Below are 16,265 nucleotides of genomic sequence, written 5' to 3' on the forward strand. Positions count from 1 at the left end.
ACACACACAGACACAGACACACACACACACACACACATTGCTTCAGCAGTATCAAACAAACAGTTAAAGGTTCCTGCCGATGCTAAACAGAGAAATACAACTGATACCAGATACCAGAAATAGCAGATAAAGTCTGTTTGAACAGGCAGCAATCTGACCACAGGAAGGAGCCAGCCCATGTCAAATTTACATTAAGGCCCCAGGGTGCGGATATGCATTAATTCCTGAATATAAAATAACAGAAAACCGATACAGTGTATGTGCAGGCACATGGCCTCAGGCAGTATGGGTGGATCTGGTAGCTGTCTACAGAAATCCAGATAAGGTTGTCAAATGACAGTGCTGTCCTTCGTGGCGTGACACCGGGGGCAAAACAAACCAGCTGTTATGGGAGGTGCCCGTCAGGCCCAAATCCGAGCCCGGCTGTTGTGGGCACGGTAGCACAGCAACGGGTGCAATTAGACGCAGTCTGTCTCCACAGCTGGAAAACTTGCTCTCACACACTTTGGCATTAACACCCAGTGGTCACACACCCATATACACACGCAACTAATCAGCTCCACAGAAATTAGACCACGCTAATGGGATGACACAGGCTGAATGTTTCCTTACATAATTAATTTTGACAAATTAATAAACCTGGCCTCATGCTTTTACTCTGATTAAATGTGTAAAAAATCGATCATAACATAAAATGATTAATAATAGAGACAGGTAACACAGGCTGCAGAAATAATAATTATAGTTGGATTGTCATAAGCAAACAGGCCCCTAAAACAACAGGCTGTTTGTTGTGTTAAGCTGTACCAGCATGTTGTCTGCAGACTGTGTAAGAAGAGTGACATCATCTCATAGTTGCTAGTAGAAATCTATTTATATTTCTATTCATATGTTAAGATTGTGGCTCACGTTTTTACATTCTCTACCTCGGCCAGTTTTAAAGCCCCAACCTGAAATACTTTAGTATACGATGCTACTGTATATAATTTTAGGTGAATTCCTTCTAAATCTAAAACAATTTTCCCTTTTTCTGTCTTGTTTGCACCGAGGGAATGTTGGTGACTGCTCTGAGAACTTTAATAGTTACCATTGAGTGTGATTAAGATGAGTACATGACTACATAACGTGACTAAGGTCAGATTACTACATTTGTAATTTGATTGCTTATTCAGAGTATGATCTTATGCTGGTTAAGAATGCTGTTAAACTGGCAGTGTCTTATTCGGCCTACGTCTTAACTGGTTAATCAGAATATTGGCATCCATTTTAACATAGTCATTGATGCAGTTTGAGTGACTAAAGAATATATTAGCACAGCATATTCATAGATCACCAACTGCCTTAGCTACTTACCTTTTTCTTCACATATCAGCAGGAATCTGTTACAGTTTCAGTATATTCAAGCAGTTTGATTTGTCTACTTTTACAGGGTGACAGCTGCAGACACACTGTCAAGCATGGAGAGTCTGGCAAGAAGATTCAAGGAAGAACAAAACGTAATTTGAAATAAAAAAAATACATAAAAACAGTAGATTTCTATCTAGGAACAAAATACACCCATAATAAAATATGAGTAACTGTAATCACATTTTCCAGGAGTGACGATCAAATGGTAAATGATCAGCAGTTTGGGTGTTGGCTACTTGTGGTTTTCTATACCATGTCAAAATTGACATTTTCCTTCGCGTTTTTTGGCCCATCAGATACGATCAGGGCGGATGGAGTAATGGAGAGGTAGAGAAAAGGGAAAGAGGAAGAATAGCGAGAGAGCCAGTCCAGTGCCTTGTGGAATTCAAGAGGTGTGTGGAGAAAGAGTCCTGGACTGATGCCACCAACGGGCAGGTCAAAAGAATGCAAGAGAGCGAACAAGTATTCTGCAGCTCGTAACTCTCGTTTTAGCGTTGCAGTTTGTTTTAATAATTTGTTTTCACTAGGAATGAAAACGACTGGATGGCTGGAGAGTCTTTTATCACTCCTCATGACTAAACTAACTAACCACAAGAAATTGAGTGACGCTGTGCAAGAACTTTGCCGAATATGGTAACAACTGTGTTCCTCTGTACAAAAGGTTGCTTAGCTTTTTGTTTTCAAGAGGGCACAGAGAGGAGAATGCAGAGCATAGCCAGAGGCCAGAGATGGAGTTGAATGACAGGGGCGACTGTATTTCTGCAGGGAACAGAAGCAGGGAAAAGAAAGGCCATTAGACAAAGAGCGTAAAAACAACATCCATGTCTATGAGAATCAACACCCATTCACTCAGCTATTATTTCCTGTCTTTGATTTTAGATTTTGTTATGTATTATATGTAGGGCTGGGCAAGTTAACTCGTTTTAATCGAGTTAACTCAAGTGATGAGTTAACTTGATTAATTATTTTATCTCGCATTAACTCAGGTTTGATTATTTATTGTTTTATTGTGAAAGTCAGGCTTTTATTTTGTGAAAGTCTGTTGCTGACTGCTGCGGAACAGGAAAAAAGAAAATAATTGGCGGATAAACAACCATGGATAACGGTACGGAGCTTTTACATGGCCATTTTCATTTTAAAGTTCTTCCAGACGGCGGAGTCGACAGAACCAAAGTAATTTGTAGCCACTGCCAAGGTGAATTTTCTCATCACCGGAGTACTTCCAGTCTAAAATATCACCTAAATGCAAAACACACAGTTGATATCAGCAAATCACTCAACGAAACAGCGAGCGGAGCGAGGCTTCGGCAGACTACGTTAGACGCAGGGAGGAGTATAGTTTTTCATAACGAAGAGGATAACATTAATGCCCTGGCAGTGGCATTGACCTTTAATTTTGTATTTGCTTTGATAACATTGTTAAGTTGAGATTTACAATGAATATTTTATGTAACTGCTACTGTATTAAATGCTGATGTTAAAAGTGTTTGCACAACAAATGTTATGGCACTTTCGTTCATATGGCAGAACATTGAAAATAAAATTGCGCTATACACTACTTTTTAATTCATAATTGGATTTTGCGTATACAAATGCGATTAATCGTGATTAATCGGGGAAATCATGCGATTAATCGCGATTAAAACTTTTAATCATTGCCCAGCCCTAATTATATGATGTGAAATGATATTGTATTCTGGATTGAACTGATTCACCACTTTGGACCAGATCTAAGCTCTGCCTCGTCCTCACCATCAAGCCCTCCTGATCTCCTCTGGATCCTCCCTCAGATCGGCATCCCTCCTGCTCTGACACAGTTCAAACCTTCCACCTGATATTTGGAAGTTTTTATCAGCTTTTCAACTGATATGTCTGTGAAAGACTCATATATAGTCTGAAAAGATTCATTGGACAGGCTCCAAGTCTTAGATTTATTGAATAACTCAATTAATAGAAAGATCTTGTCTCAATTTCTATAATGACATTATCCATCTAAAAAATAATTGCATTTTTGGGACATTAGATCCTCTCTGCGCAACATAGTACTTGAATTTTTCTAAAATGCAGCCAACATGAAAGCTCATAAATGTAATACAGAAAAATAAACAATTCTGCATGTCAACATGTCGCAGCTGTCAACAAGATTTTGCAGATCACTGTGGCAGATGTAAATGTATGTATATACATATAGTGACAGGGAACAACCACATGTACACAAAACATCAACTACATGATAACCTCTGTGTGGACTCCACCAGTCACCCACTGCAGGAATGAAGCCAAACAGCATTGTTGACATCTTTTCTGAGTTTTTTCCACTTTGCTCCTGTTGTAGTTTTTAAGACATGACCTCCAGGCCTTTCACACGTGCACAACACAGAAGGAGGTTCTCTGTATAGACACGTTCACAACAGCAACAAATCCTCTGCGTTATTCAGGCGAGAGGTGGAGCAGCCGGGTGCAGCAGGCAGAGGCAGGAAGTGATGTATTAACTCAGTTCTGGAGATCACATGATCATGTTTACAGCCCCCCCGACAGCGTCGTCAGCTCTAACTCCACAAACTCTCTCTACATCTTCGCTGGTTCTTTTAGTTTTATTCATTTTTGCATCTGTCGCATGTTAGAAGCATCATCAACCCCCCCCCCCCCCACTCACTCACAGTGAATCCAGCGAGGGATCCCCTGCTGTGTTCAAACATCAGGTTCTCCTGGATTTCTCGGGACATTATAATCAAGGAGGGCGGGTGGAGAAAATCGATACACCTGCTGAGCATCTCACTCGAACATCTGCGTTCACACAGCTTTGTACCTCTTCTAGAGGGAATACGGAGGAACCGCGGGGTTCAGCACATGTCAGAGAGCAGCTTAGGTGAACACGTGTCGTAAAAGATGCCCGTGGAAACATGTGAAAACCCCATGTTGGAGAACTGGGGATGGAAAGAGGGATGGAGGGTGAACTGTGGTAGCAATCAAGAGCACGCTTTATGCAGCAAACTGACAGAGAAAGCAAAGAAATCACATTTTGAGGGGCTCAGCAGGAGGAAGAAACATCGTCAAAAAATCACACAGCAACAAAGAGCAGGGAATTCTCAACCTTCTGAGGGCATGTGGTGACAAGCTCTCAGTACCCGAACATGTCCTACATCCAACTGAGAGGGATTTCTTTGTCATTTCCCTCAAGACTAAAGGGATAATCCTCTTTATAAGTCTCTGTACCTGGTAAGGCCTCGGCCCTCGAGAGCCTCTTTAACCCTCGAGAGAGTTCAACAAAACAACTTCATTTAGAGAGCGGCCTGAGGGGCTCTGCTGCTGAAGGCCTTCACCATAATGATAAGTAGGAAAAATCTGTATAATGTGGTTCTGCCAGAACAGGGTGATGCAACACCAGAGGAGAGCAAAGGGAGAATGTCATTGGACTTACTGGGTTTTGTCCGTCACCACTGGAAGGGGAACGTCCTCACTCATGTAGTCGAGCTCATCCGTTATGCTGCTGGTGCGGGAGATGTCGATGGAGGTGTTGTTGTCGTGATTCCTCCTCACTGCAAAGCACAAGAATCATGTACAATCTTACAAAACATGCATCTTAGAAACTACATACAATATTTTAACTGACAAAATGTTTTTTAATGAACTCAATTTGAATACAAAGAAAACATATATAGTTGTGTTATAGCCCTAAAACTACCAGGTACAAAAGTGTTAATTGAATCATTTTGCAAATAGTCTAATTTCCCATCAGAGAAGATATTTAACGTTAAGTTTAATTAAAGTTTAATCTTTTATGACAAAGGACACTGTTCCATTTTAAAGCAAAATAAGCAGAGAAGGGCAGATGTGTATAAACAAGATAAAAGCAGACACAAAGAAATGACAGATACCTGGAGAGCCAGGACAGCTCAGAGCAAAAGACGACCAAGAATGATGAGGAGGGCCTGACGCTATGCAACAATAATAAGTGGAGAATGAAAAGAAAGAAGAAAATCATAAGGAATCAAAAAGAAAAGTTGAAACACAATTTACAACAGTGGGTTTCTTCACTTCAATTCTAAACTGGAATGGCAATGAGTGGATCTGCTCCATCTCAGACAAGTAGCATGTCTACTTTGGAGCTGCTACCTGAGGTTCATGGTATCACTACTGTTTCAATCAGACAACTCACGTTCAAATGTTTATTGCAACAGTAGAACATGTTAGTGTTTGGCTTCTCGGCTCCAACTTACTCACTCCCCCAGATATTATTACACGCAGGCAGTGAGGCAGTATTAACCTGATAACATGGGGCGCTGAAAGAAAAACCTACTGCGGTTCAGTTTTGTGCGAATCTGTTCAGTTGTTTTTATGTAATGCTTACAAGCAAACACACATATGGGGGTGTAAACATACTCCTTGTCTTAGGTTATTAACATGAAGACTTGTAAAAAATCTCTATATATGAGAGGAACTTTTTAATTGATAATTTACACCAGGAGACAACCTGTGCAGGAGCATAAATTGCAGCGCTCCAGTTAAACCATGCAGCTGGATGGCTGCTGGCGAAGCTAAAAACTACAGCAAAGAACAACATGTGTGGAGGGGGGGGGGGGGTCAGACCGTCAGCCGAGTTTGACATGTCTCTCCTCCAAACCGCCGGGGCCTCCATTGTGACCGAGAATGGAGAGGCAAATCTACGTCCAAGAACAGGATAACTATTCCAATTCGAGTAAAAGCTATTCACCCTCTCTTGTTTTCCATCATCGAGTTTGTTCAACATTGTCCAAGCCGGAAGAATAGACATGCAATAGAGGGAGGAGAGGGGAGAGGAAAAGTGGAGGGGTGGGGGGGGGGTGTAATCAGAACCACCTTTAGAGCCCCTAACTTCAACTCAGTGAAGGAGACATGCACCTACTTATCAGCTACACAAACAGGATAAGGGTTTATGGACATGTATGTGGTTTATCTGGACCATCAGTGCAAACGTGTTGTGAACGGGAAAGAACGAGCTGAGGGCAGGAGAGAGAGAAAAAAAGGGGGATAAAAGACTGTGAGATAAAGCTTTGGAGAGAGAGAGGGACAGAGGGAAAGAGGGAAAGAGAGATTCTCACAGACAGGGAGGTACGTGGGACCAGACAGATAAGTAGAGCGATAAGCCGGACATTGACCAAATCAAACAATGACCAGTTTATTTCTGACTACTGGTGCTCCACAATGACCACTCATCAACTCCACCACCCCTCCGCCTCTCTTTCGGTGTCCCCGTCTCGGCCTCCCCGGTCCCCACTAGGCCCCTGCCCCATTCCTATCCGGGCCAGCCATGTTCCTCCCTCACCCGTGGTGTTGGCAGGGCACCCGGTAAAGAAAACAGGCCAGGTCAACCCAGGACCAGTGTCTGACTGTCTCTCTCTCTCTCTCTCTCTCTGTGTCTCTCTCTCTCTCTGCTTGGCTCTGGTTTGGTCCAGTTGGGGACAAAGGCAGAGCCAGTGAGCGAGTCTAATTAAAATACTGTCTGGGCCACATTAAAAAGGAAGGCTAGCTAATGATTAACACAGAGGAGTTTTTAATGAGAGAAAAATAAGTACTTGACTATTGGAAGGGGCTGCTGCTCAGACAGAGCAGTGAACACACACACTATATGCTCAGCCTTTGTGTCTGTCGTTTGGACAAAGAACAACTGGTTCATAAAAAGAGTCTGTCTTCTTGTTACTTGGATTTTATTAGCACCGTTTATACTTCAAAGTAGCACGATTAAGAGGTGGAAACTGGAGGGAGCCACCACAGGACCAGAGTTGACTGAAATATCTGTTGATGATACATAACCCATTATTAAGATCCCATTACATCCATCTCAGTGGTGATGAGAGTTAGAAGGACTAACCTGTTTGTCTGAGCATCCTGTTGATTCCTGCAGAGAAGGAAAAAAGGGGTTAATATGGGAGCACACAGCAATATGTGCCGAAATTACACAAACGTAATCAATGATCTCCTATCAGTTCATGTTTGTAACACAGCAGCATTTTTAGTTTTTTAGGCCAGTTGACATTGAAACATAAAAGAGGGACGCACAGTGTCTACTTGTTCATATGTTCATATTCATGCATTCATTCATTCTCTGCCTGTGTTTGCCATTTTATTCATTCTGCCATTTCAGCCGCAGTAACTCCAGCTATTCCCGCCTGAAAGAAGGTTTCCGCCGATTTTCAACAAGTTCAATTTAAGACCTTTTTAAAACCATAACGAATGAAATTTAAGACCAATGTCAAGTACAACAAAAAATGAAGGAATAGCAGAGTCACAGAATTGCTTAAACTTCCCTATATTTGAAGGTGAAGCAGCAGAGTTGAGAATCAACCTGAAACACCAATTATCTCACAAACTATAGAGACAGTATCCATTGTCTTTCCCACAGCCCGGCCGACTGCAGTGAGATAACCAGGATGTTTGTAGACAATCAGTTATCAGTTCAATGTTGGTCTCGTTTGTAGTTTTATTACAGCGTGCTAATATCTGTATAATAAAGAATGTGATTTGGTATGAAAAAAAGAATTCCAAATTGGTACATTGAACATTGATATATTTACAACCTCATAAGTAATATTTTAAGTACTTAAGAGTTTTTAAGGCCCGAAATTCAGATAATTAAACACTAGAGAAACAAGCTCTTTAACAACATCAGCTAATTCACAAACAGCATATAGTAAAATCATAATTACATCAATTTGGTATTTAGGACAAATAATTTATAGAAAGTTCTGTATAAAACCTGATGCATGCTGAGCTTACACTCAGATGATGCTTGTTAATTTAGGCAGTGAGGAAACAGCAGAAGAAGAAGCATCACTGATCACGAGATATCTTAACAGCCATTGTTTCCAAACTCCCTGTCTTTTCTCCCTTGGATTCTAACGTATATCTGGACAAAGTTTAATTAGAATTGGCAACTGCTCGAGTTCATGGAGTTGAACGAATCAATTATAGAGGGTTGGTACTCGCTCTCATTAAAAACTCAAAAACCTTTACAACAATATAACAATATAAGAGTCGCTGGCCTAGATCTGCGGGACAGGGGGGCTGGGATGTATCTGTTTTTTTTGCTTTCCATTTTTCTTTGATTTTTAATCATTGATATTTGCTGCGTATTCTATGTATCTGTTATTTTTCAAATTTTCACAAATAATAGCAATTGCTTTCAACTTTTCCATCTCTCTGCTGTGTATGTTTCTAAAGGCCAATTTATGCCTCTCCGTTTCTTCTATTACGGACAGATAAGATCGCCCTATCCGTCGTGAAACGCCCTCTCCGAGTGCTTCGGACAGCTTTTCGTACACGTCTGATTTTTCTAACTATCCGTCTTCATGTTGGAGACCCGACGGACCGCTCTTGGCTGTGATTGGTCCGCGAACGACATCATTTCCGTATGACGTCATTTCCGTATTTCCGGACCTCAAACTTTCTGTTTACTTGTAGCAACAAACACGAACACAACTATGATTCTACGATTAATGTGACGTGTGTGTTAAGCCAGCGGAGTTGTCCGGCTGAAGGTGGCTCGTTAGAGCACTGAGGGCATGTGTGCACAGTCACAGACGGTTATAACGAGCTTTCAAAACGGCTAGACTAGCGGGCTAGGCTAGCCACCATGCTAACTGCGGTGGTAACAGTGCAAGAACCCGCCGTCACGACTTTAATTCCACTTCTATCATGACACTGTTTCTATAATACCGTCAGGTTAGAAGCAAACACTGGATAGTAGTTGTTAGTGCCGGGAGTCCCTGCTGACTGTGTGTGGAAGCTGGGGGGGAGCTAGCTCCGGGTAGCTTCTAGCTACATGTAGCCTCAAGCAGATTCAAGCTGTGGAATCAGCAACACAGTTCGGAAACAAGACCGGGGAACCGCTGCGCTAAGAAACGATTACATCAGCATCTTGACACGCTGGGTGTCACTTTATTTAGTTCTGTTAGTTGCCATGGTTCAGTGTGTGGGAGGCCAGCCGATAGAGATAAACAGAGACACGTGGACTTCTTCTTCCCAAATGGGGTAGGCTTCTCTGAGCTCGTCTTCCGTTGCGCCACCTATGGGTTTAGCGGGGAATTGTTTTTAGACGGATAGTCGTCGGAGAAGTAAAAATCAAAAAGACTCTTTGTCCCCCGCTGAGACCTCTCCGAGAAACGGATACGTAGAAGTATATAAGAGCCTTAAGAAATCTAGGAGTAAAGCATCAATTTGAATCATGATGACATTTTAAAAAAAGCAGCAACCCCGAGAATAGAGATTCCTGTTTTATGGCTGGTTTAGTAAAGGTAATTGAGTCCGATGCTGTTTCACCTCTACACATTATCATAAGTGACAGCAGGCTGCAGATGTTGGTTTCTTCCATCCCAGCTTGTCCAATTCATTTTCCACTCCATAGTCTCAACCTGTCTGACCTCAAGTGAATACACAGAAAACTGACAGAACGTAAGATTTACCTGTTGAAAGCTTAATAAGTTTAATGTTATTGTATAGATATGTGGCTACTGGATGAAATGGAATCTCTAACTGGTGTGGCACTTTTTTCCTCTCACACTTTCTCACACATGTTCTCCTTCATCTCCATCTAAGATCCACCCAATTAGGCAGGAAACTGAACTGTTCCCCTCGTAAGTGGTTGATGTTTTAGTGATGTTCTGCCTTTATGTCACTCCAGCTGCTTTTATGACTCCACACTTTGACAGGAAAAACTCATTAAGGGCATTTATTAACATGCAGTCTGGGTCAATATATTTGGTAGGGTTGGCATTTTAACACAGGAAGTACAACCGCCAACCCCTGTAACCATTCAGCTGGTTGTATGGATTCAAAACAAAAAATGTGTATGTTTTGTGTAAGTGCTAAAACAATTAGGAATCCATAAGGGGGGGAAATGTATATCTTAATAATGAGTGTATAAGCTCTGAATGCAACAGAATCAATGTAGTCAAGCTTTTCTCAAAATCATGAAAAAAAAGATCTTGGCTTCGACATGATTACACCAATATTAGTAAACTGCAAGTGTTATAAATTCCGACCTTGACAAGTCCATATAGGTTTTTATTTCTACCCAGGCTCAGCCTGAGTGTTAGTGCCCAGCAAAGAGGACAAGTGAAGCAGTAAAGAGCTTGTAACCATGACCTCTAATCACCACTGAGACTTAAATGGCTTCCATATGGCCCACTGGAGACACCTGGCAGCCATCTTGGCTCTAAGAGGGAATCAGGATAGGGACTCTGTTTATTGTGTGAAAATGAGAAACCAGCCCATTACAACCCCTCCAATAATGTGTCATACTCTAAACTGATTGCATAAACTGAGAGAACCAAACAAAGCTTAACTCTAAATACCACATTCAAGTAGATCCTTTACGCTGTAATTAGCTCTGTCAGGCAGAGGTGCTTTGTGCCTTGTCGACACTATTGCAGATAGCTTTTACACAGATGTCTTACTCCTTGTTTTTAAAAAAATCTACAACCACATGACCTCCGTCAAGATAAGTAGACGAAAAGGACTACAAATGCTCTGTTTCACATGTACACTCACAGTTTTTGTGAATCTGCATTTTGGAAGGCGATTGTGAAAAATCCTCAGTTTTAGTGACATATGAAGAGGATAAGGGTTGTTGAGCAAAATATCCACATTTAGTGGACAGGGTAGAGAAGGCTTAAAAAATATGCTACGGTCAATGAGTAACATGCTCAGGGTTATGTTGTTTATACTGTATATGCGGATGTTTAGCAGATACGATGTTCAACATGTAAGCATGCTAACATACAACACATCAAGAACTAAACACAGCTGAGGCTTGTGGGAATCTCTGTGGTTTGGTAAGTCATTGGTCAGAAACCGTCGGCCAAACTGAAATTTCTGTCATCACCAGATTTGCTCATACATGCGTCTAACTAATATGGCCACAAAGACTGAGAAGAGAGATATGTGGATTTATCTATTTATGATTATGATCTCTGGTGGCGGCAGTGAGCCCCTATGCTCTTAGTATAAAGACGTTTGAATAGGCCCCCATCTTTACGAATTTTTTACTGTCAGATCTTAAGTAGTGTGACACAATAAGATGGTGGCCTCATAGCTTATAGATTTTGTGGTGACTCTTAAAGCCTAAAAATGTACGTATTATTAGATCCGCCGACAGAAATATTCAGTGAAACTTATTTTACGTTTATCTACAGTATTTATTTATAAACCATTTAAAATCAAGATGAAAAACAGGACAAAAGTACAAGCTGAAAACTCATTTTTGTCAAACAAGTGCCAAAACAAAAGTCATTTCAAAGAGTTGTTTTGGCAACTTAAATACCCTGAATGTAAAAGCACATGAAACTTCCATTTCCAAGGCTTTTAAGGCAGCATGACATAATTTCAGATCCCTAAACATACATTATTTCATGAAACAAAACTGTCCTAAGAGGAACATATTAAAAAAAGGTGGGTTTCATCTCTGCAGCTCGAATGTAGTGCACATGACATATGATACTTCATTGCCAGCTGCCCTTAAACTGTATTACAACAGCAAAGATATGACAATATTCAATGTTGTTGAGAAACATCTTCACAGAGCTGGATGCATCAAGTTCTGAAAAACCACACTGCTGTGAAGTCAGTTTGATTGAGCAGTGATAAAATTGGCCTCAGATCTTTTATTGTGAAATTGTGGTTCACTTGACTGAGACTAAACGGTTGGAGGAAAGATAACTTTCAGAAGCTGGATGGTTTTCTTTGGATGATATGTTTGGGTTAATGAACTTCAGAGTGACAATAATCCTCAATAAATTTGATGACTATTTCTAACTGTCACTGTACATCACAGTAACAATGAGAACAGTACTATTCTCAGTGCATTACCTTCGGCACTCCCCCTCTGCTCTTGCAAGAAAAAGGTGGTGTCTTTCTTCTCCTCTGAGTCATCGATGTGATCGTAGGTGATCTGGGGGATGGATATGGCTTTCTCTGACGCTTCACGCATAGAACCATTGCCCCAGGACTTCAGCCTCCTCTTGCTCACCCTTTTCTGACAGAGGAAACAACAACACCCACATCAAAAAGTGTGACGGGATTATAATAATGACAGTCAAAAGAGTTTTTTTGCCTTATCCCTCTTAAAATTAGTTACATGAGCTCCTTATTATAGCTCAGCCTCTTTATAGCTCACCCATTGTATCACTGCTGACACTGCACCAGCCAGCCTGTCTCACAGTCCATTATGCTGAAAATTGTGAACTCTTTAATTTACAACAGCAACTCCTGTCCAAGCTGAAGGGGACAACCCAGTAATCAAGTCGGAATCTAATCCCAGTTACTTCCTATTTGGGTACAACTGTACACATGAAGTTGATGAGGCAAAGGGATAAACAAGATCAGGTCATCAAGGTCATGCAACTCTTTGCTCTTTGCCGAACAACGAAGATTCTGTCAGGGCCAAAGCCAATAAAATAAAAATAAAAATTGGATTAATTGACCTACTGGATCTGTCAAAGACACAAGACACTTTCCTTCATTTAATTTCATAGTTTTATTTTGAAAACAGAATGCCACGAGTTTTGTAGCATGTTCTAATATTGAAGAGTCCAATCTTTTGATATAGACTGGAGACATTTTTGTAAGATTAAGCGATTCACTTTACTTGCTAATGCATGTTGTCAGTTTGAACAAAAAACAGTTAGTGATAGTCGGGTCACAATGAATCACACCCAGCTTTCTCTTATATACCTGTGTAGTTCATGTTGTTGTTATATAAACCCTGACCTCAAACCTCTGAGCTTGCATACTGGGGACAAGCTGTTTAATCTCAGTTAAACACATAGCTTTTTTATACCCATGTCCCAGCAACTTCCTGGACCTCAATGGGGCTCCAGTCCAACTCTCAGACCAACCGACCCTCACCGACGTCATGGATGTGGCCTTTATAGAAACTCAATTATCTGGACTCAGTGGATCAGACTTTGGCATTGACTAGTGGCCAACAGCTCAGTCCAAAAACCCAACGTTTGAATGACTCATTAGGAGAGCGAGAGAGAGAGGTGGAGCAAGACTCAAAGGGAGAAAGCAAAGGGAAAGATGAAAAGGTAGGAAGAAACTGTAACAAGTTTGAAAGACAGGAACAGAGAGATGGAGTTAATATAAAAAGAGGAGAGGGATGAAACTCATTGTGAATGGGATGGAGCGGGAATGAGATGAGGCAGAGGAAAATAGAGAGGGGACAGAAAGAGCAGAAAGGAAAAGAACAAAGCCCATTAAACAGAGAAGAAACAGAAGCAAGTCTTGAATGAGGGTTAGGGAGAGCGAGAGAGAGAGAGAGACAGAGAGAGAGAGAGATGGAGAGAGAGAGAGGTAAATCAGAGGAGAAAGTCACAAGCTGAAACAGAAAAGAGCGGAAGCAGGCTTCGCTCTCCCCAATGCATGTGGGCTCAATGCGACACAAAGATTTTTTTGTTGTTGTTCTACTAGACAAAGGTTTACTCCCATGAGAAAGGCGGCGGTGACATCATCTCAACTGACTGAGTCTTTGTGCCGCCCAGACAAAGGCCTCAAGTCATCCTGGTGGAGTCAAGCCTTGGTAGGGAGGGAGGGGGGGTGCACGAGTGAGTGAGTGAGTTTGTGTGTGTGTGTGTGTGTGTGTGTGTGTGTGTGTGTGTGTGTGTGTGTGTGTGTGTGTTTGTGGGAACTTAACTTGCCCTTTTAAGCTGCACGGCCCAGACACAACATAGCTAATATTGTTGTGAAAGGTGACATGCACAAGGAAACAATACGGTGTGGGTCAGCCATTCAAAACCACAGCGTGCACTATCACAGTCTGATGACTTCTTCTGAAAAGTTCTTGGTGTTCCACAGCTCAAGGTCAAATGGTAATTCAAATGTCTATTTTAACGTATTCCTTTGTAAATGCGATAAAGGAAATACAATGTATAGATTTTTCAAATCCAAATGACATATCTAAAATAAGAATGAACAAATAAATGGACATTTGCCCAAAGTTTGGACTGAATTATGTAAATCTCTGGATGGAGTTTCCCCTCAGTGGCCAGATCAAAGTGAAGAGACAGAACAAACGGAGGAGAGAGAGAGAGAGAGAGAGAGAGAGAGAGAGAGAGAGAGAGAGAGAGAGAGAGAGAGAGAGAGAGAGAGAGAGAGAGAGAGAGGGAGAGAGAGACGAGGAGATGATGGTTGGATTCAAACTAAGGGCATCACAAGGTCAAAGACAAACTTAATATCTAATGGATAAAATGTTTTTTTTAGGGGAATAACTGGCCTGTCTTCTGAGAAAAGCAAATCAAAATCAGCTGAAAACTCACGAGCCACAAAATACCATTGCTTCAGGATTGAAGTTCAAAGTAATAATTACCGATAGGTTCAGTTTCCTAATATTAGGACTGGAGTTGTCAGATTCCACTGTGGTGACAGGCTCTGGTGTCAGGACGTACATTTTCCATGTAGTAGCACAGCCGTTTGGTTTCTCTGCTGCATAACACCTCCACAGCGTCTGAGGAGGGCAGATTAAAACACACAGTTACTGTTTGTCAGTCCAGTCAAAAATTGTAAACCAATCAGAGGACTATGCCAGTGGTGCATCAATAAACCAGGTACATAGTGTACTACAGTTTTTAGTTTAACCTTTTAAAATTAAGTTTGTTTGATTTACTAAGAGTATTTATCAATACAAAGTCATAAAGTTGATACTTGTCAGTGTCCTGCAGACATTCAGGTGTCTTTGTGTCACAGGTGTATAAACTCTCAGTGGTTGTGTGTCAGTTGTACTCAGTGTGACTGTAACCCTTGTAATGGTTCGATTTCTGGCACAGGATAACTACAATTCACCTCTGGCACTTCTGGTGTGTAGCTCACCTTTTCCACAACTCAATGGGAATTTCCAGAAAACAAACACTACAACTTTTTCTCTGTTCAGTTTCCAAACTTTGCTGAAGTTTTCATTGGCCAGATCTGAGGAGTGCAAGTTTGCACCTTTCAAAAAAAATAAAGATCAGATTCTGAAGCCATGTTCACGGTCCAATAAAAACAGTGTCCATGGGTCTGTTTACTGTCTGACCTGGTTTTTTAAGGATATCTTGTAGTTGAGTATGAACCGCTTGAATACATCACCACAGCACACACCGGCCCCTGCATTTGACTTCAGGATACAGGACATTAATATAGTGATGGATTCAAAATAGTTTAGTTTATATATTTTATGAGAAAACCCAGATGCCCTTTGGTATTTCCTTAAATGTACAATATGCAACTTCGGCCCCTACAGGTCTCTTTCTGTATTAGAGTTTTATTCCCATTACACAGGAAAAGGCAATGAATAATCATGATCAATTACTGGCAAACTGGCTAGCATTGTTGTTTGGCCTAGAAGTTACAGCAGTGACGGGCAAGTCACAGGTAAATTGGATATAACGCAATTAAAAGATGACAAAATTGGGGATCTGTCTGGGTTTGAACATTCTTGGAACATTTAAGAGAATGTAATTTCACAAGTCAACCAAATATATAAACATAGCATTAATATTTGAACACATTTGAATGAAACAGTGCTACATATTATATCTTTATAGTCAAGATGCTTCAATTTGATGCTAAAATGTACCTGAATGAGACAGGCTGCAGCAGGAATCTGTCTGTTGAAATGCTTCTGTCTCTGCTTATGTTGAACCTTTAGAGCAAAACCTGAGCCCAAGATACCCTGGTAGGGGAGAATTAAGTTGTAATGTACAAATAAAAGGTATATCACAATAACGATGTAGATAGATACTTTAAATTGAAATAATTAAATCTGCACATTAGTACTAAAAATTATAAAGATAAATAATCGTATTGTTGCTCATCACTGAGTAAAGTGGCAACCAAGCTAATAAGGT

At 41.0% G+C, this 16,265-nt stretch overlaps 1 protein-coding gene across 1 annotated transcript in view; it reads right to left on the reverse strand.

Annotated features, from left to right (window-relative positions):
* kcnq1.2 (potassium voltage-gated channel, KQT-like subfamily, member 1.2) overlaps nt 1-16,265 on the reverse strand; it is a 174,181-nt gene that overhangs the window by 135,656 nt on the left and 22,260 nt on the right. Inside the window, exons 8-13 of the mRNA XM_061076373.1 lie at nt 15,995-16,090; nt 14,750-14,887; nt 12,253-12,418; nt 7,259-7,285; nt 5,286-5,339; nt 4,829-4,946 (exon numbers count right to left, since the gene is read on the reverse strand). Coding sequence (XP_060932356.1) covers nt 4,829-4,946; nt 5,286-5,339; nt 7,259-7,285; nt 12,253-12,418; nt 14,750-14,887; nt 15,995-16,090 — 599 coding nt within the window. The remainder of the gene's footprint in view (nt 1-4,828; nt 4,947-5,285; nt 5,340-7,258; nt 7,286-12,252; nt 12,419-14,749; nt 14,888-15,994; nt 16,091-16,265) is intronic.

Source organism: Limanda limanda, chromosome 8, assembly GCF_963576545.1.
Source record: "Limanda limanda chromosome 8, fLimLim1.1, whole genome shotgun sequence".
Lineage (NCBI taxonomy): Eukaryota > Metazoa > Chordata > Actinopteri > Pleuronectiformes > Pleuronectidae > Limanda > Limanda limanda.